The sequence below is a fragment of the Mastigoproctus giganteus genome, chromosome 11 (assembly GCF_048544385.1).
Source record: "Mastigoproctus giganteus isolate SK-2022 chromosome 11, ASM4854438v1, whole genome shotgun sequence".
Classification (NCBI taxonomy): domain Eukaryota; kingdom Metazoa; phylum Arthropoda; class Arachnida; order Uropygi; family Thelyphonidae; genus Mastigoproctus; species Mastigoproctus giganteus.
Window position 1 is genome coordinate 78,426,205 of NC_143585.1, and position 25,746 is coordinate 78,451,950.

The window sequence follows — 25,746 nt, forward strand, 5'->3', positions numbered from 1 at the left end:
TCTCATGTTAGCTAAAAGTAAATATTGGTACCTGATCCTTATATTAATTTAATCATTTTTTTGCTTTACAGTTCCCTCCTCTCTAATTGGCTTTTCAATTCAGCTTATTTTGCTTACTTCATTATAACATATAGGGTCTGGGTGCCTCCGTGAGCAGGAGCAGCAATGCGTAGCACACGCTTCTTGATTAGACTGGGGTTTGAGCCCGTGACCACCAAATACGGAGGATGCGGAAAGGTCGGTTAATGACCACCGCATATCCCCGGAGCAATATGGCCTTTAGCATTAGTAGAGGCATTTGATGCAAGAAAGCAAGCTTATGCAGCATCAGCCAAAAAAAAATAAATATAAAAAAAGAAACCACTTCCACTTCACCCCTCTGTTTGTTCAAAATACCTGTCCAGCTGAGCCTTAAACTTATTTAGGCTATCAACTTCCACAACAAGGGATGGAAGTCTGTTCCACCAACCAACCACCCGCTGGCTAAAGGCAAATTTCCGCACATCTCTCCTACATCTATCTTTCCTCAATTTGAATTTATGCCCTCTCAGGTGATTATTCTGAGCGAGAGGAAGAATCCCATCAGCATTGAGCATGCTCAAACCATTCAAGGCTTTATACACCTCTATCAGATCACCTCGCTGGTGCCTAGTCTCCAGACACTGTAATTTGCAAAACTTAAGCCTTTCTTCGTAAAAGCACCCCTTTGTTCCATTCACTAATCTTGTTGCCCTTCTCTGTACTCGTTCCAGCAGCTCTGCATCCTTCTTGAAATGAGGCCTCCAGACCTGTATACAGTACTCTAGGTGTGGCCTGACCATTGCCTTATACAAGGGAATAATTACTTCCTTATCCCTGCTAGAAAAATTCCTATATATCATTGACAATACACCATGAGCTACTCTTGCAGCCCGTCTGCACTGCTCAGAACTTCATATCTGCCTGCACAACCACCCCCAAGTCCCTTTCATTCTCTACCACTGTCAGTGTAGTACCACAGAGTTGATACGTTGCTCTGGGGTTGCTGTTTCCCATGTGTAGTACTTTACATTTGTCAATGTTAAACTTCATTTGCCACCTCTCAGCCCATCTGCTCAACCTTTCCAGATCCTGTTGCAGCAGCAGTGTCAGTAGTGTCCTTGACAACCCTGCCTACCTTTGTATCGTCTGCAAACTTTGACATTAAGCTTGATATACCATCATCAATATCATTTATGAATACAGAAAACAATAATGGACCCAACACTGAGCCCTGAGGGACTCCACTAATAACATTAGTCCATGACGAGCAGTGTCCATTGATTACCACTCTCTGTCTTCTCCCCCTCAGCCACCCCTTTATCCACAGCAGCAATTTGCCTCCAATGTCACACTGCTCCAATTTGTGCAGCAGGCTTCCATGTGCAACAGTATCAAAAGCCTTTCTAAGATCCAAGTATATAATATCAAAGTTATTCCCTGCATCCAGTTCCTTTGTGACTGCATCATAGTATCCAATCAAATTGGTCAGGCAAGACTTCCCCTTAACAAAACCATGCTGTGTCCGAGCTATAACTGAAGTCTTGTCTAAATGATCCTGCAGTGCTTCTTTAACTAGTGCCTCCATTAATTTTCCTGGAACAGAAGTTAAACTCACAAGTCTATAATTACTTGTCAGCCTTTGATCCTCCTTTGTGAATTGGGGTCAAATTTTCACATCTCCAGTCTGTGGGTACCTCCCCTGAGTCCAAGGAAGCTCTCATAATTATGGCTAAGGGTTTGCTTACTTCCTCTGCTGCCTCCTTTAATATAACTGGATAGATCCCATCCACCCCAGGTGCCTTTCTTGTGTTTATCTTCAACAATTTCTCCTCCACTTTACTCTCAGTTATTACAAGATTCTCTAGCTTACTGCTAGAATTGAATACACCTCTGGCTTTCCCCTTGCTAAATAACTCCTCATTTGTGAATGTCGATGCAAAATATTCATTTAGTTTGTTAGCTACCTGAGCAGGATCATCAACAGTTGACCCATCAATATCAAGTGGTCCAATCAGATTCATCCCCTTCCTTCTAGAGTTTACATAAGTAAAGAACTCTTTGCTGTTTTTCTTTGCCATCCCTTGCCAAAGATTTCTTGTAATCTGCCTTCGCCTGCCTAACCTCCTTTGTAACTTGGTTACAGATCAACTTGTATCTATCATAGGCTTCTGTGTCATGTGTTAATTTGTATGTATCCCATGCATGTTTCTTCTCTGCCATATGCCTCATCAGTTCATCTGACATCCATTTAGGCCTAAACCTTGAACAATATTTCTTGGTTGGTATGTAAAGCCTAGTAGCTTCCAAGATAAGTTCTTTGAATGCTTCCCATTTTGCATTTGATGTTGGTAACATCATCAGTTGATCCCACTGTATAGAATTTAAATACTGTCTCAGTCCATCATAGTCGCCTTTACAAAAGCAATAACCCTTCCCTTTACCCCTAATGGTAGTTACCTCTTTCAGTAAATCCCACTTCAGCACACTGTGATCACTGCCACCTAGTGGTTCATTTGTCTGCAGATTCTTAATGCATGAAGAATCACTGCTGATAATCAAATCAAGAGTATTCCTCTCTCTAGTTGCCTCCCGAACATACTGATGTAGAAAACAATCATCCAATAAATCCACAAAAGCCTTGCTAGTGTGTGAGTGACCAGCCCCCAAATTCCAGTCAATATCTGGGAAATTAAAATCTCCCATTATAAGACTCTCTGATTTACTGGCCCACTCTATTTCCCTGTACAGTTTCTTATTATACTCATCAGAGTCATTAGGCCTATAGCACACTCCTACTCTCAATTTTGATCTCCCAATGCTTATGTCATACCAAATTGACTCGACACTGCACTGTCCAGCGATGTCTACTGGCTTCACTTCCTTGGATTTTATGTATTTCTTAACTAATAGCATAACCCCTCCTCCCTTCCTATCCAGTCTATCCTTTCTGTAGACGTTGTACTTCCCAAATTGCAGTTCTGCATTCCTTATATCTGTGTGACACCACGTCTCTGATATCCCAACGATATCTGCCTTTGTTTTGAGCAATACCTCAAATTCATCAAATTTATTTACTAAACTCCTAGCATTGGTGTACGCGCACGTATACATGCACCTATTTCTATTCTTAGCTACCCTAACACAACCCATGTGTTTACTTGTACTGCAATGACTCCCACCAGTCTCTGAAATATCCTGCATCTTGGTTTTCAGGCTTCTGCTCATTCCAATAGAAGCAGTGCAAGAATCTCTTTCACCTCTGCCAGTGGCTACTGTTAATCTATTAGTCTTTGTCTCCCCCCAAGCTAGCAGTTTTCCGACCCACCTAACACTGCCTCGATAGCATCAGCAAATATTCTTGCACCCTTTCTATTTAAGTGTATCCCATCCCTGTAGAAGCAATCTCTCCTGTTAACAAGTACAGTCCAGGCTGAAAAAAATTCTACCCCTTGAGCCTTGCACAATCTTTCCAGGGCCCTAGTTGCTAATGCTCCCGAAAACCAAATAACAAACAAAACTTAACATATAGGATATTCACGTTCTTTTTCATGCCTACAATAAAATGCTTTTTATTGTAGGCATTTTTGCTATCCTTCTATTATGACATTTTGTGTAATTTACGCTTCCGTCTTTGCACTTTTTATCAGACCTATTACTTCTCTCTCTCTCGTGAATTATTCTGAATTTTCTCTACCTGCACAGCATGCATATCACTCTGTAAATCTCTCGCTCTCTCTCTCGCTCTCTCACACGTGTGTGTATATACAGTGGCAGACAAAAACTTCATCACTTGTGAATTTTGCAAATACCTTTTGTGCTGCTTTGTGGATTGCAGAAATGCTTGAAATGCATTTGTTAGATGGGATATATATATCTGAATGAAATCCAATAAAGACTCCACCTGATATACCTAATTGCCATAGATATCTTCCCAAGGGGTAAAATGCATAATTAATGGAATATGAGAAATCATGCAAATAGCAGTCATGACAACCAAGCATACATTTTATTGCATTTACATGTACAAATTGAAGTTAATGTAATAGTAATAAATTGGCAAAATAAGTCCTCAGTATTTTGTTGTTCCTCCTCAAGCTGCAATTACAGCCTTACAACAATCTGGGCATAGAGTTAATCAACTTCTGGATATGTGGTTGCCCAATTTCATGGTACCACACCCTTACATTGCTCTCCTGCAGCCGAATCTTACTTGTTGGCTTCTTCTGAGCAATTTTAGGCCACATTATGTACCAGCAATTTTCAATAGGGCTGAAATCTGGACTGTTGCCGTGCCATCCAATACTGTAATACCAGCATTTATGAGGTACGGCTGCACCTTAACGAGGGGAAAACATTGGTGTAAGAATGTTTTTTAAGCCTTGTGAGACAAAAAGACAAACTCATCATTAAATCTAAATGGCATAAAATTTGCCAATTTTGCTGTGTGGCAAGGTGCTGAGTCCTGTTGAAAAATGCAGTTTTGTAAAACTGTGTGGTGATACCTAATAACCGGTTTCAAGCACTCCTCCAACGTAGCAGTGTAGGTTTCTGCATTCACTGTTCTGTTAATAAACTTAATTTGCCCCATGCCTTTGCTTGTTATTTATCCCCAGAACATCTGACTGGCAGGGAACTTTACAGTCGGTATGGTATGCCTCCAATTTTTGTCTTGTGACATATCACTTGCCATCTGAGCCTTGCAGGTTGAATTTCGACTCATCATAAAAGATGACTGTGTCCCATTGCTCTTTTGTCCATGAAACTTGTCCTCCTTTGTTGGGGCAACAAAGGCTCCTTCTTGGACTGATAGGCATGCAGTCCACTTTCTGAAAGCAGTCTTTGGATAGTTTGTACACTTGTTTCAACACCAGAGGCCATCTCAAAGTCCAGTTTTAGATCAGGAGCACCAACATGACAATTATGAAGGCATAGCCGTTTCAAATATCGACCTTGGGAAGGTGTAGTTGCTCTCTTACGGCCTGATCCAGGTTTTCTCTTCACATCACTGGTTTCACACTTTAATTTCAGCACCTGGGATACTGTTGACTGGTGGCAGCCTATTTTATCAGCACACATGTAGAAAGCCCTTCCTGGGAGAGAGCAACAGCTACGCTTTTTTCTTGGTATCAGCTGAACATATCGCTCACTGGTTGCAATACTGGCATAACTCAAAAATGGTAATTGTGATATAATCGATGTGGAAAATTTGGCTTTTAAAATTAGTTTGTCTAGAATTTGAAGAAATTACGTGATTGTTGAAATATATTGCGATTCATTTCATCATACCCAGTGGTACTTAAAATTAGGCTGGTTTGATCAACATTCCCTTATGGGTAACCAGAATACTTAAAAATTTAACCCTCCTTTTGGGTTGTGCCACTATTGCACCAACAAACACTCAATTTGTGACTTGAGTCTCCTGAAGATGGAAAGTAATTAGGATGAACAAAAAAAAAAAAACTGTAAACAAGAGCTTTATTTATATTCATAAACTCAGTAACATGTATGAACTACATTTTAATCTTTGAGAACATAATTGTGGTAAAGCATAAATAAGAACAAGAAGTTAGTATGTAATTATTGGTGTACAAACAAGCAAAATGGAAGAATTTAAGTCATTCTTAGAAAAATTTATTCTTTTGTTAATTAACCTTTAGACTGTTATATAAGTTGGCTTGACATTTGGGAATTGTGTTATTGTTCAACAAACAGTGGAGCTCACTGCTTTTTCAAAATCAGAATGGAACTCTTAAGCCTATTTTTCAATTCAAAATCTACAAATGTCTTCAAAGGTTTTTCTTGTTTTACTAGCTTTAACATTAACTGATTTATAATCATTCTGTTTGTATGATGTTTTAATTTTATAAAATAGTCCAAATTCTGCTTTAAAGCTAGCAATGTCATTGAATTTCACTTCATCAGTATTTTCATTAAATTTCATAGAAGTGCATCGGGCGAATCTTTCAGGTCGTAAAAATTGCAATGACTCGTCTCTGTCACCTTAAGGGTTTCCTGTCTTTCTGGAAGTTCTAGCTAATGTAACATTGTGATGGGACAAATACAGGACCGGACTTTAGCGATCGTTTAATATTTTTCTATAATGAGTTGCACAGTCACCCTCGTTTTGCTTATGACCTACAACAAGAAATTTGCATTGCATTACACTCCAATACCTGCACAACTCAAAAAGGATCACTATTGCACCAGACCTCATTCCATTCAGTCCCAAGGTTGGGGCACAGTGAAGTGCCACTGACGCTTCTCAATGCAGTAAAAACTCAGATGGCATAACACTTATCACCTAGTGAGATAATATTGATCTCACTTTGCTGTTATTGCTTAAATGTAGAGTCCACTATCCCAATCTCATCAGTTATATTAACTCAAAAATTAAGAATTTTGAGTTGTGCCACTATGGAGCCATGCTTACAACTCCACAACACAGGATACTAATGAATGTGTGTACCCTTCCAATGCCGTATTTATAGAAATGGCTGATGCAATGCCTTGCAGTTACTGTTTGATGCACTACCTTTTGCTTTGCAACAAACAAAAATGACTGTAATCAAACAATCTTGTACATTTCAATACAAATGTTATGTTTTTTTAAGGTGATGGTTTTTTTTTGTCCACCACTGTATATATGTGGACTGGTTAGCTGATTGAAGTAACTCTCGCCTTAAAAAAAATTAATAAATAATAAAATATATGGTATAATTTCAATGGATCATGTGACTGGATGAGATTTTAATTATTAATATTAGTATTATTTGTTTTGTTTGTATTAAATAAAATTATTTCCTATTTAACAGTCCACCCCCCCCAATGCTGAAATCGGCCACTGCAGCAGTGTAACATTTTTCACCTAAAATACTTGCTTCAATTTCTTACTAATGAAACATGCATTGCCATCATAGAAAACTTTATTTTTTTGGTTGTACTTTGGGAAGATCATATAAGATCAGAGGAGTTTACAAGGTTGAGAGAAAACACCAGCACATTTAATCACTTGGGCTTGAACCATAGTTACTCAAATGTTTTGTACTTCTGTATCCTCATGCTTGGCTATTCAGCTATGGTGCTCTCATTAGCACTAAGAGAAACAGTTGGGTTAAGCTCTTTGGGATACACAAAGTAGTACAAATTTTCCAGCCAGGCTTAACTTATTGGTAGGTGTGTGGAATGAAATTCTGTTCCTTTCAAAACTAATTTTCAGGGACATTAATTAAGTTTGGGTGAGCTGTAACAATCTTTGTGTGTTCTGATAGTGCATACAGTTGGGATTGAGGTATGTAGCTTCTGGAGAAATAAAACTTAATTTTAATAGAGGGTCAGTATTTTGGGAATCTTTCAGAGAAAGTTGTTTAATTTTAATGATACTGTGCTGAGAGTAATATACATTTATCAAGTCAACAGAGTTTCATACTTCTTTAGACAGAGTGAACTTGCCCTTTTCATTTTTCTAATTGCCTTATGATTGCAACTATGTTTATTATTTGGTTATAGGCAGTGGCAGATTTAAGTATAAGTATGTCAACAGCCACTTAGAACTTCAGAATTTGGGGGGGGGGGGGTGCAATTATTAATATCCTTGACACTGACATGCATTTATAATGGTTTTCACAGTCAGTTCATTAAAAAAAAAAAAGACATGTTTTTGCAAGTAGGTGTATATTAATTATGATATTTTATATCATATTTCTTCTCCCTCCAAAAAAAAGTATTCCCTCTTTGTATCTTAAAGTGCTAAATCTGCCACTGTTAGCATCTAATTGTTGCTGTGTGGAATGTGTACTTTACCTTCATCAATTGGTACTGCTTAACTTGGATTGTTAATTTGTGAGAGAGCTGAATTATGTTTGTGATATTAGATCCATTTGAAACAATGTTTCAAAGTTTTTAACCATGTGACTGTGGATGAGATTTTAATTATTAGTATTATGTCTTTAATATTATTTATCTTGTTTGTATTAAATAAAATTATTTCTTATTTTATTAACAGCCCCCCCCCCCCCTCCAGAAAGTTTGAAGCATAAATTTCAAAGAAAATTTTACTTTTTTTTTTTTCCCCTATATATCACATTGAAAAAAAAAAATTATTATGCTCCTTTAATTTGCTTTTTTTAATAGATTGTTTGTTTGGTTTGTTATGGAATGATTTTGTTTAAAGTGGTTACTATATATATATATATATATATATATATATATATATACACATACACAAAGGGTACTAGGAAAGTTTTGCAATATGACGCAACAATGAACCACAGGAAGCTACTTGTTGCTGCATGTTGAGACATGTTCATACGTGCATAGTAGCCGCCGCGCCAAGTCGATGGGCTCAGTTATTCATTAGTAGTGAGAGTGTAAAGTACTTGCGATGGCATCGTGGTCACGAAATGAGATAAGGACAGTTTTGCAGTATAATTTTGTGCGTGGTTTAACCATAGACCAGTGCTTAGAAGAAATGACTCTTGCACTAGATGATGATTGTCCACATTGTACAACGATATTCAGGTGGTATAGAGAATTCCAAAGGGGGAATTTCACTCTGGAGAATTCTGAGAGGCCGGGAAGGCCACGAACGTCAGTTATGGAGGAAAACATTACTGCTGTGAGGAAAATGCTTGACGAAAACAGGCGAGTGACCTACCAACAGATAGAGGATACTTTGGGCCTAAATGCACCAGCAATTCGTTCGATTCTGCAAGATCATTTGCACTTGAAGAAACTTTGTTCTCTCTGGGTGCCGCATCAACTGACTGAAGAGCAGATGACACGATGTGTGACTTGGTGCCGGGAGATGTTAAAAAAAGTTTGATAAGGGACAATCTCGGTATGTGAACAACATCGTGACAGGTGACGAGACATGGCTGTACTATTACGATCTGCCGACCATGGCTCAAAACAAAGTTTGGGTCTTTGATGATGACGACACACCCGTAATTGTCAGAAAATCCCGATCTGTAAAGAAGAAAATGATAGCTGTATTTTTCAAATCGAGTGGAATTGTGGAACGTGTCGTTTTGGACACGCAGAAGACAGTCACAGCTAAGTGGTATACTGAACAATGCCTGCCTAAAGTCATTGGATCTATGAAGAACCTGCGGCCAAAGTCAAGAACGGACACCTGGTACCTCCATCACGAAAATGCTCCAGCTCACCGCGCCAAAGCCTGCACCGAATATTTGACCACGACAGGACTGAAACTTCTCGAGCACCCTCCCTACAGTCCAGACCTTGCTCCCTGCGACTTTGCACTGTTCCCGCATGTGAAAATGAAGCTAAAAGGGAGGCGGTTTTCCAGTGATGAGGACCTTCTACAGGATTGGGACAACGAGTGTGCTTTACTCCCTAGTGAAACTTGGCAGAACTGGTTTAAAGATTGGTTTCGGAGGATGGAGAGGTGTATTGAATGTAGAGGAAATTACTTTGAAAAAATTAAATAAACAAAGCTGTATTGCAAAACTTTCCTAGTACCCTTTGTATGTATGTATATATATATATATATATATATATATATATTTTTTTTTTTTTTTATTTCTTGATTATATTAATTGAAGAAAAGTTTTATCTTAGGATAGATTAATAAATCTGGTTGTAGGATGCATTGCTTCTCTTCTTGTGCTAGTAAGTATTCATTAATTTTGTTTAAATTTTGCTTAGTAAGTTATTAAAATTTAAAGTAATTTTTTTTTGTTTATTACTGCATATCTATAATGCCTTTCTACGATTTTTATTAATGGAAAGATTAGGCTGCTCACAAATGATATGTTAATACACTTAGTTGCTATTGAAGTCTGACACCCCCATCAAATAACATTGTTACAAAATTGTTGACTTTTCTGCTTCTTTCAGAACTTAAAGTGTGGGTGCAATTTAAGTTCTGATTTTAGTCTTGACATTTTGACTTTTCAAAATTTTTCCATGTGTTACACCAGTGTTTCTCAATCTTTTTACTCTCGTGGCACATTTTCCAAAGAAGAAAAATTTCGCGGCACACCTACGTAGTCATAGAAGAAGAAATTTCTAAATTAAATAAATAGAATGAAAAATAATATTAACAATTTTTTATTTATACTTATATCTGTGTTATGCAAACAATTCTTACAACCAAAATAAAATATAAAAATAATCAAATAAATAATTATAAAAAGAAAATGCGTATGCCTACAACAAAGCTTTAAATTATTTAAATATTTGATAGAGATCAAATGAATTTTTATTTAAAAAATTATAGTCAATGTGAAATATGTGACTGGCGATGTTTTGTTATTTCTGCTATATCAGGTTTTATTTCAGACAGAGCAACTCACAGGTAGTGAGTTGAAAATCCTAACTCACATAAATACGACGTAGAAAATTGGAGTAAAATGTTTATTGCTATTTTAGATAACTCTGGATATTCATCTCTGACTGAAATTCAAAAAGTATCCAAATGAAATTCCAAATGTTTGATTTTTAATGTTCTATCGGATGAAAGGGAAATCAGTTCTTCCTCTTCAAGACAAAGATTCCAGTTTGATGTATCATTAATAAAAGGATTTGAAGCAAATCCAAATGGTTTTTCACCACTGGTGCAAGAAAATTTCTCATCTGTTCAGGAATCTTAGGAAACAGCTAAATTATTTTCATCAAGTTTATTCATCCACAAGCATAATTTTTTATCAAAAGCAATTAACTTATCTGTTGATGTTAAGATATTTTCATTTCGCCCTTGTAAACTAGTATTTAAAATATTAAGATGTGCAAATATGTTCTATGTAAGCCAGTTTTGCCCACCACAATTCATTCTTAAAACAATCATAATTTTTGTATGTTCATACGATTCTTTTGTTTTCCTGCTGTACTTATTTCATTTTTAAAAAATGTACAAAGTTCTGCTCACAATTCAAATACACGGGCTAAAACTTTTCCTCTAGAAAGTCAACGAATATCATTATGTAGTAATAAACAATTGTAGTTAGATTCCATGCTGTCACATAATTCTTTGAAAATTCATGATTTTAAAGGTCTGCTTTTAATATAGTTAACAATTTTTATTACGTCATCTAGTACAATGCTTAATTCTGTCGGGAGAGTTTTGCCTACTAAAGCTTCTCAATGAATAATGCAATATATAGAAATAAGATTTGAATTTTTTTTGTTTTGCAAACGCCAAAAAACCTTTTTCAGGTCCGATCATTGATGTAGCACCATCTGTACAAAAATTCCATGATAACTTTGTCTTTTCGAAAAAGTTATCTACACAATTAAATATTTCCCTTCCTGGCAATTCTTGACAAAATAAAAATTGGTTCATAATTAAATCTCCATTAATGAATCGAACAAATCCCATTAATTGTCTTTCCCGCTGATATCTGTTGACTCATCTATTTGCGGAGCAAAAATTTGACCATCAAGTTTTTGTTGAACATTTTCTACTATATTTTCCGACATATCGATTATTCTTCGACTTATAGTATCGTTGGAAAGAGGAATCTTATTTATTTCAGCTTCTGCATCTTTGCCGAACATACACTTCACCATTATACGACAAGCAGGACCGATCAATGTTTCTCCAATCGAATGAGGTTTCCCTTTTTGTGCAATAAGTTGCGCTACTTCATAGGAGGCAATTTGTGCTTTGTCAGACACTTTTTTATTGTGTTTTCCAATTTTTGTATTTGTTTGGCACTATTTGCCATTAATCGTTCAAAATGCTTTTTATCTTTAGATATCAAATTTTGATGAACTTTTTCCATATGGCGTTTTAGCTTGCTAGGAACCATTGCACTGTTTGCTTTTTTATGTCCACATACAACACATAAAGGTAAGGGGAAATTTATGTCCCCTGTCCACGTAAAACCAAAATTTAAGTAATCTTCATTATATTTTCTTCTACTAATTTTCGATCTTTTTGGCTGAGATTCATTGGCGTTGGTATTGTTCATATTGGACTTTATTCAAATAGTGTTGGAGCCTGAATGCAGACGCCCCTGTATTCAGATATGTTATTTTCAGTTCGTCATAAAAAGATGGTTCGTGTACTGTATTCTTATTAATGGTATTGTACGTACCATTAATAGTATTGTACGTATATTCGGACAATGATGTTAAAATAAAAACGATGCTAGTTTTTTTAAGATTTTGCGGCACACTTGGAAAATTTTGCAGCACACTAATGTGACGCGGCACACCCTTTGAGAAACACCTGTGTTACACAATACTTTCAATCACATATATAAATTGTGTATTTTTGTTTGGTTTTAGATTGTTATGGCTACCAGTTGAGGTTGCTAATTCTCACCAAAATCCTTATGTGCACAGTTACTACATTTACTCCTATGCTGATCAATCGTACAATTTTACTACTTGGGCGCCTCGGTAGCCAGGTAGGAAGGAGCAGCAGTACATAGCACATGCTTCTTGATTAGACCGGGGTTCGAGCCTGTCACTATCAAATACGGAGGATACAGAAAGGTCAGGGAATGACCACCGCATATTCCCGGAGCAATATGGCCTTAGTTACTAATGCTCCTAAAAACCAAATAACAAACAAACAATTTTACTTATGATGTAAAATCATATGATTTTACATAAGTTTTTTTGCAATGTGCATGAGGCATTTTGAAATGTCTGTTGGTAACCAAGACCAGTTATGGGTATCTCACTTCTATTTGTGGTAGCTGCTATTCAGCAATAGAAGGATGGTTACCTGATAATTGGAAATCTATTTATTTTGTGGATCTCACTTGCCATCATGATGACTGCTACATTCTTTTGCAAAACTTTTTTGGCATGCATTTGTGACAACTGGTTGACAGGAAAGTGTATTGGAATTGCTTGATGTATTGCAAATATTATGAGAAGAGAAAACAATGTTGATATTGATAGACTATTTGAAATTAATCAAATAAAATCAAACTTGGTTATAACGAGCGTCAAGGGACCGACAATTTCTTTTCTTTTTTTTTTGGTAAAAAGATGGTGTGTGTGTTTTTTTTTTTTTTTTTATAATCTAAAGAAATACTAGAGGGAAAAAAAATTAGTATATCCTACATATAATTTGTATAAATATGCTTGTATTCTGTTTTTAAATTGATCCAGCCAGCCGTTGTTACATACAAAATTGTCACGTCCAAATCGTTTAGCAAATTTTTCTGCTTGAGCCTTCAAGGTCAGTCTATTGAAAATCCAGCACTTCTTTGTGTAGTGAACTACACAAAGTAGTGTCAATGAAGCAATGCTTCATCAACATTTGTAACCTAGCACTTCAAAAAAATTTTTTTTTTTTTTTCGGTTATGTTCTTTTACAGTGACAATATGTAAACACGTTTATTATTCCACAATGTCAATACTGGCAAAGAGGACAAAAAACCTTTTACACGCTTCGACATTTTTTGCACCATGTTCTAACTCTCCAATAATTTCTACCTTTTTTTGTGAATTGAGAGTCTTTCTTTTGTTAGTAGACATGTTTCTGAAGGAAGGGTTCATTTCTAACTGATTTTACTTTAAAATAACAGTAAAGTGATCTGCACACAATTCTCAGAAGTTCCATTTCCAGAATTCTTAGGAGTCTCAAAATAAATTTATGGTTCCGTGAATACAAGACTATCTGTAAATAGGGTAATGCAACAAGTGGAACCTCAATGCACTATTGTATAGCTCCCATCCCAAAAAAGACAGGGTCATAAACTGGCCGCTAATTCAATGTGGGTGGTCATAAAAGGTGTCTCCCTTTTCATTTTTGTCTATTCCAAGAATTGATTTTTTAGACTACCCAAGCAATTAAGAATGTTTGCATAGTTACCAAAATTTGTATGTTATATCTGTGTAGTATGCTCATTATAACAGTGAGTGATTGTATGGGAATACGGGTAAATTAAAATCATTATGGCTTTTTTGCTTGTTACAACTGATCTCATTATTTCTGTGCTCGTTATAACCAAGTTCTACTGTATATATATATATATATATATATATATATATATATATATATATATATATATATAAAAAAAAAAGATCTAGTATAACATGTCATACTATGTCAACATAATGCATAGGTTATTTTAGAAACATATAATAGAGTAAATTAAATTGTCTTATTTTGACTGTCACTTTATCGCCTTAAAAAAAAAAAAAAAAAATACCCCGAAACAGGTCTCAATCCTTGGCATAACAATCTTTAATTATGTATTTTTTTTTTTTTTTTTTTTTATGAGAACCCCAAACACGAGAGATATTATAACTTATAGTACTTAGTACCGTGCTTGGGTTGGAGGTTGAGAAGACGAAAGAAGATATTTGTTGATATTGGACTTGAACTTCTGTAGATTGTAATTTTCGGGAAATACGTATGAAGGAAGGTTGTTCCAGAAAACGGCAGTTGAATGAATAAATGAGGAAGATGAAAAGTTGGTTCTGTGGATTTGAAGTTGGACAGTAAATGGATGTTGGCTGGTGGCGGCACGTGTTCGGACTGTTTTGAAAGAGACAGCGGAAATTATAGAAGCCAATTCAGAAGAACAGTGCCCATGGAAGTATCTGTAGAAGAGGCATGCAGCAGAAACAGTGCGTCTATGAGAAAGCGAGTGGAGAGACTCTGTTAGAGATGAATCATTAATTAACCTAACTGCCCTCTTCTGAATGGAATCAAGAAGCCTGAGAGAGGTTTTGGGGGCACCACCCCAGATGTGGGAACAATATTCCATGGCAGGGCGGATTTGCGATTTATACAGAGTGAGCAGCTGTTTGGGAGAAAAGTAACTCCGAGAGCGAAAGAAAACCAAGTTTTTTAGATGCAGAGGAAGCAATATTTGTAATGTGCTTGTGCCAAGAGAGATTAGAAGTCAGGGTAATCCCCAAAAGAGATATATCATTTTGCCTAGAAATCGGAGTGTCACTAAAGATAAGCATAGGAGTAGAAGAATCCTTTTTGCGAAATATAAGACAAGACTGAGTTTTAGAAGGTTTGAAATCAACTAAGTTGTCTTTGCCCCACTGGAGAATTATCTGAAGATCGGCATTTAAGGAATTGGCAGCAGATTTTCGAGAACTTGAAGCTGATGGAGCTGGACAAGGTTTCTCAAAATGGAAAGTTGAATGCAATGTGCTATCATCGGCAAAACTATGGATAGGATTTCCAGTCAATGGGAGAAGGTCATTGATATACAAGAGGAAAAGAGTGGGGGAAAGAACTGAACCTTGAGGGACACCGGCATTAGTGGAGAAGTTAGAAGACAGAGAGCCATCTACCATCACCCTCAGTGAGCGATCAGAGAGAAAACTGGATAACCAATTACTAAAAACAGTTGGCAAACCATAAGATGGAAGCTTGTTTAGAAGACCTTTATGCCAAACACGATCAAAAGCCTTTGAGATGTCAAGAGCAACTACTTGTGTTTCACTGAACCTTTCCATTTAATTAGTCCATAAATGGGTAACATAAGCCGGAATATCACCAGTGGATCGACACTGACGGAATCCATACTGGCGATCGTTGATCAGACGGAAGGTTTCTAGGTAGTTTAAGAGTTGGTGGTTAATTGATTTCTCCATTACTTTAGAAAGAGTAGAAGTAATTGCAATGGGACGATAATTGGATGGGAGGGATTTGTCACCCTTTTTAGGAACTGGCTGGATATGAGCAAATTTCCAAGCAGAAGGAAAAACACCTTTTGGAATAAGAAAGTGAAAAAAGGCGGCAAAGAATAGGGGTAAGTTCAGGAGCACAGGTTTTGAGAACAAGTGGAGAAATACCATCAGGACCTGGAGCTTTCTTAGCATCAAGATTCATCAAAATCCTTCTGATATCCTTTTGACGGAAGACCACAGGAGGCATTGAATGGAGCGTGTTAGGAATGGTGGGAGGTGTTTTACCAAGATCATTAATACATGAGCTCGAAGAAAAATGGGATGCTAGCAGGTCAGCTTTATCCTTGGTTGAAGTGACAACAGAATCATCTGGTTTGGACAGAGGTGGGAGCAGAGATGGGCAAAAGTTGCGGCCAATAGCTTTGGCAAGAGACCAGAATGCTCGGCTACCATTAGGGCAAGAAGCAAGTTTTCTACTCTTAGCCTGTTCAAACTCTAGTTTGGACTGATTAATAACTGCTTTACAATTGTTGCGAGCTTTGGTGTAGGCAGAAAATGAAACTGAAGAATTAGAAACAAGCCAATTACGATATGCAACGTTCTTCTCTTGGACAGCCTTAGCACATTTATTGGAAAACCAAGGTTTAGATAAAGGACGAGATTTTAAAGTGGAGTGTGGGATAAAGGATTCCATTCCTGCAAGAATAATTTCACTGACACGATCTGAGCAAACGTTGACATCAGAAGTTTTGAAACAGTAATCAGACCAAGGAAAAGAAGAAAAGAAGTCACGCAGGTCATCCCATTTTGGCATTCTTGTAATGCCAAACAATACGAGGTTGGGAATAGCCATGAGATAAAGGTTCCATTGGAGAAGAGACAATCACCAAGTTGTGATCTGAAGTGCCTAAAGGACCTCACTTCAACCTTGTACTTAGAAGGGTTGTTTGTGAGAAAAAGATCAAGCGTATTGGCTGTATGATTAGGACTGTCCGGTATTCTTGTAGGTAAATGAACAATCTGTGCTAGGTCATTAGTAATTGCAAAAGCCTCAGCATCTCGACCTGCTGGGTCGGTGTGACTAGAAAACGGAAGCCAGCTGGAGTTGTGAACGTTAAAATCACCAAGGAACATTACCTCACTGTTAGGAAAGTTGGACTGGAGAAAGTAAAGTTGCAAAGAGAGGAAGTCAAAGAGCTCCAAGTGATTAGTGGAGTTGGGAGAACGGTAGAGACAACAGATGAATTTTACACAATGAGGTAGAGAGATTTTAAGCCAGAGAAGATCAAAGAGAGGAGATTCCAAATTGCCAAGTCTCTGACAGGGAATATCAGAACGGACATATGCACAAGTACCACCTTTGAGGCGAAAGGAATCATACAGCAAATAATTTGGACATCTGAGATGAGCAGTAGTTGAATCAACTGATATCTGAGATTCAGTCAGAAAAAGTACATGGGGTTTGGAAGACTGCAAGTGGAAATGGACATCGTTGAGATTAGAATTGAGACCACATATATTTGTGAAATGAATTAGGAAGTCCTTGGGAGGTTTAGATCTTTTCGCAGATAAGCTTGCTCTATCATTTTGACAATTCATGTGTATTCAATAGTAAGAAAAAGTGGGTGGGACATGCTGTATGAAGTAATGAAATTTTTTGGATATGGCGTACATGTGGTAAGAATATACCCAGATCCTTGACATAAAGTGGCCTCGACAATGCTCCCCGCATACACACTACTCGGACTCCCTCCAGTCACTATCTGGCAGAGTAGAGGTAGCAAGATTATACACTAGCTGATCCGGAAACTTCCTAGAGAGTTACCAATAGGTTCAGTCCGGTGTACTAACTAGCGGCCGGCCTGCGAACACCGTTTTAGAGCTGTACCCTCGAAATGTAAGGAATTTTGGATCTTGCCATGACATTCATCATAACCTCAAAAATCATCAATCATACTGCATGATGGAAGAGATAGGGAAGGGTTGGCCGGAACTTAGCTCTAGAGACTAAACATGGGTTCAACCACTTCAAGCCTCCAATAAGCAAAGTGGTGGTATTTCACCGGTTGATGAGAGTCATCTACCACCTAGTACTGCCTGGTAATATAGAGGGGCAGCGTTCCTCCATGTGGTGTGGGCACCACACCTCGACCCCTGCTTACGTTGGTTCACACCTGGGTGGTCACCCACCATGTACTTGTGCATGAAGGTTATACCCAGGATTACTAACAGTCCCACCGTTGTGAAGGTGCAAGCAGAGGATTTGGCTGTCATAGACCGTCCGGACTTTGCCGAAATTGGGTCCACTTTGACTTAAGTGTCACCCGAATATCAGTTCCATCAGCGTTTTAGACTCCCAGGTAGCAAGAACAGCTTGTCTGACATATCTGAGAGAATGTCTGTGACAACCTCAAGGACCATACATTTGTATTTTATATAAAGCATTCTCCGTGAGTTTACTTGTCCTAAAAACATTGCTTACTATGTAGTTCTTTGAATTTATACTTTCTTCATTGAAAGCATAAATTTAATGAAATGTTTAAAAAATGTCCTGAGACAGCCATAGATATATCCTCAGATGTCCCTGACCACTATCTTTTATTCTGTATTTGAGAGGTTTTAACACATACCATTGATTGATCAGTCAGTGATGGCATGTTGAACAAAGCTTAGTGTGACATTGATTCTAATTGTCACTCAACATCTTTCTAACTGGCAAGCTTTTAAATAATAATAAAATTTTTTATACTTCAGAGGAGAGAAGAATTTGTAGCTAAATAGGAATTTGCAAATATACAAATTCTTGTGATTGCAATGCTTAGTTTCTGTATTTCTTGATTGTTGCTTAGAATGTATTCTGTGCTGTCTAGGTAAATTGAATAACTAATTGCTCTAGCTGCAAATTTAGTGTTTCTGTTCCCACTATTAAATGATTGAGGATTGAAAAACTATCCTTGAGAAGTGGCCAGTACAATGGGTTCTCCCACCCATTTTATATCTTTATCCAAAAATCATGTGGTGTGAAGTGTGTTTTTTTTTTTTTTTTTTTTTTTTTTCCCTTCTTTCTTTAACACATTTTCTGCTGATTGACACATGTGCTTGTGAGGAGGTTTTTGATACATCTGAAAAACCACTGTACTTTACGAACCATTTTCTTCCAATATGACAGAACAAAAACCTGATATTTTTGTTGAGCAATTTTCATCAGCAGTTGGCTAATTCAGCCATAGTCCAAAAAATGTTTCTGCTCTCTCCGTACAAAAAAAAAAAATAAATAAATATTAACATAACATAAATAAGCAAATCAGATCAACAAAATGAGAGAAAAATAAATATTACAGCTTAGGGAAATAAATATATAAATGTTTAAACACCATTTATCAGACATTGTTGAGCATGAATACAGTAATAAAGGTGGGGGGGGGGGGTATTTATTCACAGTAAGAATTCTGTAAAAGATTTTGACTTTGTACATTGTCATTCATAAATAGGTGCAGTATCAATATTAAATGCATTGATATGGTCCTGGAAAAACCTATCAAGGGATTTATTACTGTTGTCCAGCAATACTAGAGGGTTTGGACCAGGTATTTGGGGGGGGAAGTATACCAGCCAATTTCTTTCAGAATAAAAGGTCAGAATGAGAACCATTGCTAGTTTCACAGTTTAGTGAACAAAGAGAAGGGTAGGCTGGTAAGATGCTTAAGATCAGGAAACCCAAGTTGGGTAAAACTCCAGTTTATGGATAGGTTAATGAATTTGATTTAAGGTTAGCCATTTCAGGAGCTGATACTTAACTACTAACAAGTTCTTCAGATTGGAATCTGTAGCACAACACTGCTAGGACCATACAGAATGGATGAGCAAACAAACCCCTTGATAAATTTTTTGGATAATATTTGCATTGTTAGTTAGAGGTTCTGAGTTTTTGAAGATATTAATGATTAAAAATTGGATTTTTTTTCCCCCTACATTCTTGTATATATTCATTTGAGATGTTTTTGGAAGTAAAAAATTGTCTACTTGGAGTTGTATATGTGTAAAGAAGGGTTCTGCATTCCTCTACTTTTGTCTTTCACTGTCTCATGAACAACATATTGCTCATAAGTGGAAGAGGTGTTTTGCAGAAAGTATCTCTCTTTTATGTTTAATTATTGTACAAAATGTGTTTTTTCTCAATTACTATTTAAAATGGTTCCTTATTCTGGCTGTTTATTTGTTTATTCTTTGCTTTGTTTGGCAAAACTTTTTATTTTATTTTTTCCCCAACCATTGCAGCAAAAGCCTGTGGCTTCCTTGCACTAAAAGTAAAATAAGTAAACTGCAGCCATTATCAATCCACTGCAGGACAGAAGCCTCCTCAACAATTCATGTTGAGGGAAATGGACCATAATCTTCCATGCTGGTCCAGTGCAGGTTGGCAGTCAAGGGCTTGAACATCAGTCTACTCAGTGTGCTGCTGCACTTGTGCACTCCTTGACCACTCTGCTACAGAGACCTTTCCTTGCACTATATAGCTATTACTATAATATGTGCATAAATGTAACTTAAATATCTGGCTCTTAACAGTTTTCTGAACTAGAAAATGGAAGTGACTAAGAGTTTAATGCTTATATTTTATGAATGTTTTTTCATTTTCAGTAGAATTTAATTTTTTAAAATATTTCATGAAAAAATTTGTTTTGTGTGTGGGTATTATAAACTATGAATGTAAGTATAGATACCACCAGTTTTTTTTACTTACAAATAGTGAATGTAATTGTATTTTATCACCAAATGGGTATAGCGATTGTATAAAGTAATAATGAGGGTGGCTTTTAATGAGAATACATCTGTGTATGATTTTAATGTTAAAAGTAACAAGTTGAGTTTCATAAAATCTGTTCACACACAGGCAGTAAGTCATAGATTGACTCTGAAAGGGCCTCCCAAGGTGCACTTCTGTTTGAATGTTAAATCCACCATTACCTCTGTATGAAATAACATGATCACTGCTTGAAAAAGGTGATGACATTATTTTATATGCTTTACAGTGGTGACTCACACAAACACAAATGTAGGGGATGTTGCTCCTTCCCTGCTGCATTATTAATAATACTGAAAAAAAACAGCAACTTAATTCTCTAGAATTACTTTTGTAATTTCATGTGAAGTCTGAATATTTAGATATTTTGCAGGTTGGAGGCAAGTTTTCTTATTGACCTTCTAAATTGTCTCAATACATGCTGCACCGGATTCTCATTTTAAAAAAAAATGTATTACATTAATTCTTAATTTAGTTACCTGTTCGTACATTATGCCAGTGTCCTTAAGAAGTTATATGGGATTGGTCTTCTGTTGTTTAGAAGTAGTGGTCAGAAGTGTTTTTTTTTTTTTTTTTTTTTGTGAGCAATAATATTTCTTTTAAACCATGATGAGGAACTGTTAAAAATGAAAATAATTTTGTCCGGAAACTATTAAAAAAATTTATAGAGATATATTAGTAATAAAAAAATATTACAAAATAAGTTTTTCAGTTCAAGTTGTATATTTTCAGGTAACGTTGCTGAGTGCCTTCTTTTTTGTTCGTACACCCCCTCGAGGTCTTCACATATATTTTGCAATTTCCATAACACTTATTTGCTTTTCACATATTATATTGGTAAGTTTTTTTTTTTTTTTTTTTTTTTTGTAGCATTTCTCACTACTACTTAGTGTCAAAGATTAATAAAGCAAACTATTTGTAAGTGTCTTATATTTTAATGTTTATATATTGTATAATTTTTATAAATTACTTTAGGGAGCAATACATGCTTCTTGATTAGACCGTGGTTAGAGTCAGTCACCACCGGATGCGGAAAGGTCAGTGAATGGCCACTGCATATTCCCGGAGCAATATGGCCTTAGTTGCTAATGCTCCTAAAACCCAAATAACAATAACTTTAGGGAGCATGTGCACATACCTCCTAGCATTTATATGAATAGCAGTCTTAATTATATTTAATCTAAAATATGAAAATCAGCTGGTGTTAGATCATAGCCAAGTAACTGGATGATATAATTCTCACTGTGATATGTTGGGAATGGAAGGTTATTCTGATACTAATGTTTGCTAAAAGGCTCAGGTTTTTTTTCATGCAAGATCAGAATTGCACTTAGTTGATTGCAGGTGAGGGAATAGGGTTACCCTGAGTTATTCTACATTTTTCAGCCTACATGCCATGCAAATTGACCCTTAAACATGCATTTCTACAGATGTAGTTCATAAATAATCAGCATAACATTTTTCATTCTATGGCCTTGAGTAGTCTGCACCAAAAATTTACAAGTATAATGATCAAGATAACTGGCCAGAGAACATCTTACTTCACTGCATTGGAGGTGAATAACTTTCTTACTCACGGGTAGCAAGTGGTTATGTTTGCTGTTCCTCTATGCTGTATGGAAATGGTCTGTTTGGTTTTTTTTTTTTCTTTTTTGTTAATCAAAGCAGGAGGATGATTTAATGGTGTTTTTTTTATTTATTTTTTTTTTTTTAGCATGTCCCAGTTAGTTTTGGGTTAAGAATTGTACAAGTCTTTGATTCTCATTCAGCAAAACAAACAGATCATAGAATACATGCAGTTTATAGTATGATATACTTCTGCCTCATGGCCTTATTTGCCTTGGCCCAAACAAAACAACAGCAGATAACTTCATAATATTAACTTTTTTTTTAAATATAGACGTATACTTCATGTTCTGATTCCTTACTTTTTTGGGGGGGGGTTACTTTGGATTTGTATGAATAGAAAATCAATTATATATTATTGAACCATCAAAGAAATAACTAAGTGGAATCACTATATGTATCCACTTTGTGGGTACATAGTAGCAAAGAATGAAGTAGATTAAAAGTTGTGCTGAGGGCTATATGTGCTAGAATCGTTAGTGACTAGCTTAATTGAAATGTTCTGTTAGTATGACATTTGATTGTTATCATTTATTTTTGTTTGCATGCCACCTTTGAACTCCCTGGATGGATGTGGAATTATTCTTAATTTCTTGTGTATCCACTATTATTGATGGCACTGTATACTGATGTCTTATAGCTTTAGTTGTTTTTGGCACAAACAAAACAACAAATGGAGGGGCTGACAACCCCCCCTCCTATCCTGCAGTGAACAAAACCTGGGTTTCATTCATTGCTAGATGATGAGGATTGCTATCTGCAAGGGTCAAGACATTTGACTTTTGTTGATATCAGAGGAATGTTCCAGTATTAGAAAAGATTCATTCGGTGAACTCTCTTCTCTTCTGGTGTGGTTCTCTGGCTATGTTTGATAGGGCTTTATGGTTAAACTTCTGATTTTTTTTTTTTTTTTTTTTTTTTGTCAGTGGATTTTTCCATTTGTTGCCAAGTCTTGTCTCTTTTGTGTCCTGCAACTTACAATCTTAATTTTCAGTAAGATAGGCCTTTGCATTTTTTCCCCAGACAGTGAAGTCATTTACTGTGCATCTGGTTTTCATTGGTGGTGATGGGTAAATTTGGGATGCTCTTTAGTTTTGTTGCCTTAAAAAAAAAAAAAAAAAAAATATTCCTGGCTGTCCTTGCTGCTCTTTTGAAAAATGAAACAGTACAAAACTTGTAATACCAGTAGTGTAATGTGGTGACACTGTCACCACATTACACTACTATACTACACAGAGATTGGTGGCAACATGAAGTGAGTAAAGGCCAAGATGCCTCAATTGGCCATCCATATCTCTAAAACTGACATAAAACGCAGACTTACTGTGAAATACCTATCAAGTACAAGAATATTTGCTGATGCTATCAAGACAATGTTAGGTGGTTTGGAAAAATGATAGCTTGAGGGGAGGAAATACAGACTAATAGATTAACAATAACCACAGGCAGATGTGAAAGTGATTCTTGCACTGCTTCTTTTGGGATGAAAAGCAACCTTGAAAGCAGGATGCTGAGGATTTCTTCAGAGTGACCTAGATCGACTTAAAGGTGGTCAGAAAAATGGTAGCTATTCTTTAATCCAGCAAAGTGTAAGGTATTACACCTGGGAAACAGTAACCCCAAAATAACTTGTACACTTGGTGGAGTTGAACTAAAGCCAGTAGTGGAGTAAAGGGACTCGGGTGTTACAATATGGTCAGACATGAAGTTCTCCAAGCATTGTAGACAGGTTGCAAGGAAGTCCCATGGTGTCCTATGATTTATCGAACATTTGCTAGTAGAGATAAGGATGTCATAATCCAATTATATAAGTCTGTTAGACCCCACTTGGAATACTGTGTTCAAGTATGGAGACTACCTAAAGAAAGACATTGAGCTTCTTGAAAGGGTCCAAAGACTGGTAACTTGTGAGATTGACAAAAGGACATCCATATGAGGAAAGACTCTGAATACGTGGGTTGGAGACAGTTAAGATGTTTAAGGCTGAGAGGCTTAAGTAAAATGAATGAGGGCGAAACTTTTATGGTTATAAGTGGTTCTAGAACTAGGGGCCATAAATTCAAGTTATGGGGGGGGGGAGATGTTTAGAGTGGATTGCAGAAAGTTTTATTTTAGCCAGAGTTATTAATTAGTTACCTACATGAGTGGTAGAGGCTGACAGTTTGGAGGAAATTCAAAGGACAGCTGGATAGTTACCTATGGGAGGAGGGAAACGCTTAGGTTGTCTTTCCTTTTCTTTTATTAATTATTTTTTTGGCTATTGCAGCATAAGCCATAGGCCATTCCTTGTGGCCATTGCTAATACTATTTCAAGAATTGCTGGGAGTCATGAAAGAAATAAATACATGGGCTATGTTAGGGTAACTAAGAGTAAGAACATGTGCGTGTACACCAATGCTAGGAGCATAGTAAATAAATTTGAAGTGCTGGTCAAGACATCAAATGCAGACATTGTTAGGATTTCAGAAAAGACAACTTCTGAGATTGGTAAGTGGACTAAGAAAATAACAGAATGGTATACAAGAGGAGCTAAGAGAAAACCTGGAAGACAATGGAGATGGACAGATGAAATTCATGAGTTTGTGGATAGTAAATGGATGGCCATTGCACAAAACAGAAGGAACTGGAAAGTTGCTGGAGAGGCCTTCATCCTGCAGTGGATTGAAAATGGCTGATGATGAGATCAAACATGTTGTAAGATGGAAGCAGTTCTAAAGTGAATTTAATTTGCTTTACTGCATGAATCGCATGCTATTATAAATGCTCTAAGTTTAGCATGAGGGATAATTCATAGTTTATTTTGAATTTAAGCAGCAAGAAATTATCTGTGGAACAAGGTGAGCTCCTAACTTATGGCAGGAAATATGCCATACTTCCTTGGAAACCACCTATTACTGAACTGGCTATGGGAGTGGAAGAGTCACTTGATAGATTACCTGAAGAGACTGCAAATGAAATTTGTTTGAGAACTGCTTTTATCATACAACATGTTCGACCTGTTATTAGCAGGAAGCCTTTACCTCCTTAAGCAAAGATGATAGCACTGTAATCTTACCTGCCAATAAGGGCCAGTGCACAATTGTTATTGACGAATATGATTATATATGCAAGGCCCTCTCTCTTTTGCAAGATCGTAAAGTCTATGAACCCATACAGGATTTTCCCATTATGGTTTCTTTCTAACAAGATTCCAAAAGACATTTGTTGGAAATTCCATGCAGCAGGTTACTAGCTCCTGCAATTTTTATAGACCCGCAAAGAGCCATAAACCTGGTGTTTCCTTTGGCCTATTGTTTCTTGTTTAAACACTCTACATATGAACTTTCCAAATACATTTCCAGGTTGTTAAGACCCCTTGTTGGGCGAACTGATCATACTGTATCTAGCAGTGTGCATTTTTTTTAATGTATTATTAAAGATTTTATCATTTCAGAGGGTGAGGTCATGGTTTGATGAGGTATGCCTGTTCACTTCTGTACCTGTGCAGCAGGCTGTTGCTTGTGCGAAGTGACTTGGATGGGGATGCTATCTTGAACGATGGGACTTCGCTCTCTACTGGACATTTGTGCTGCCCTCAATTTGTTTGACTGGTAACATGATCGTTTTTAATGACTCTTTTAGTCAGATCCAAGGCACAGCTATGGGTGCCCCTCTCAGTTCCATCATAGTTAATATTGCCATGGAGGAACTTGAGAGTTGTATATTTTTGAACCTAC

At 36.7% G+C, this 25,746-nt stretch overlaps 1 protein-coding gene across 1 annotated transcript in view; it reads left to right on the forward strand.

Annotated features, from left to right (window-relative positions):
- The window catches only part of LOC150078162 (transmembrane protein 243-like), a 79,060-nt gene that overhangs the window by 47,478 nt on the left and 5,836 nt on the right, over positions 1-25,746 (forward strand). The window contains exons 3-4 of the mRNA XM_090385126.1: positions 9,601-9,651; positions 21,137-21,241. Coding sequence (XP_090241252.1) covers positions 9,601-9,651; positions 21,137-21,241 — 156 coding nt within the window. The remainder of the gene's footprint in view (positions 1-9,600; positions 9,652-21,136; positions 21,242-25,746) is intronic.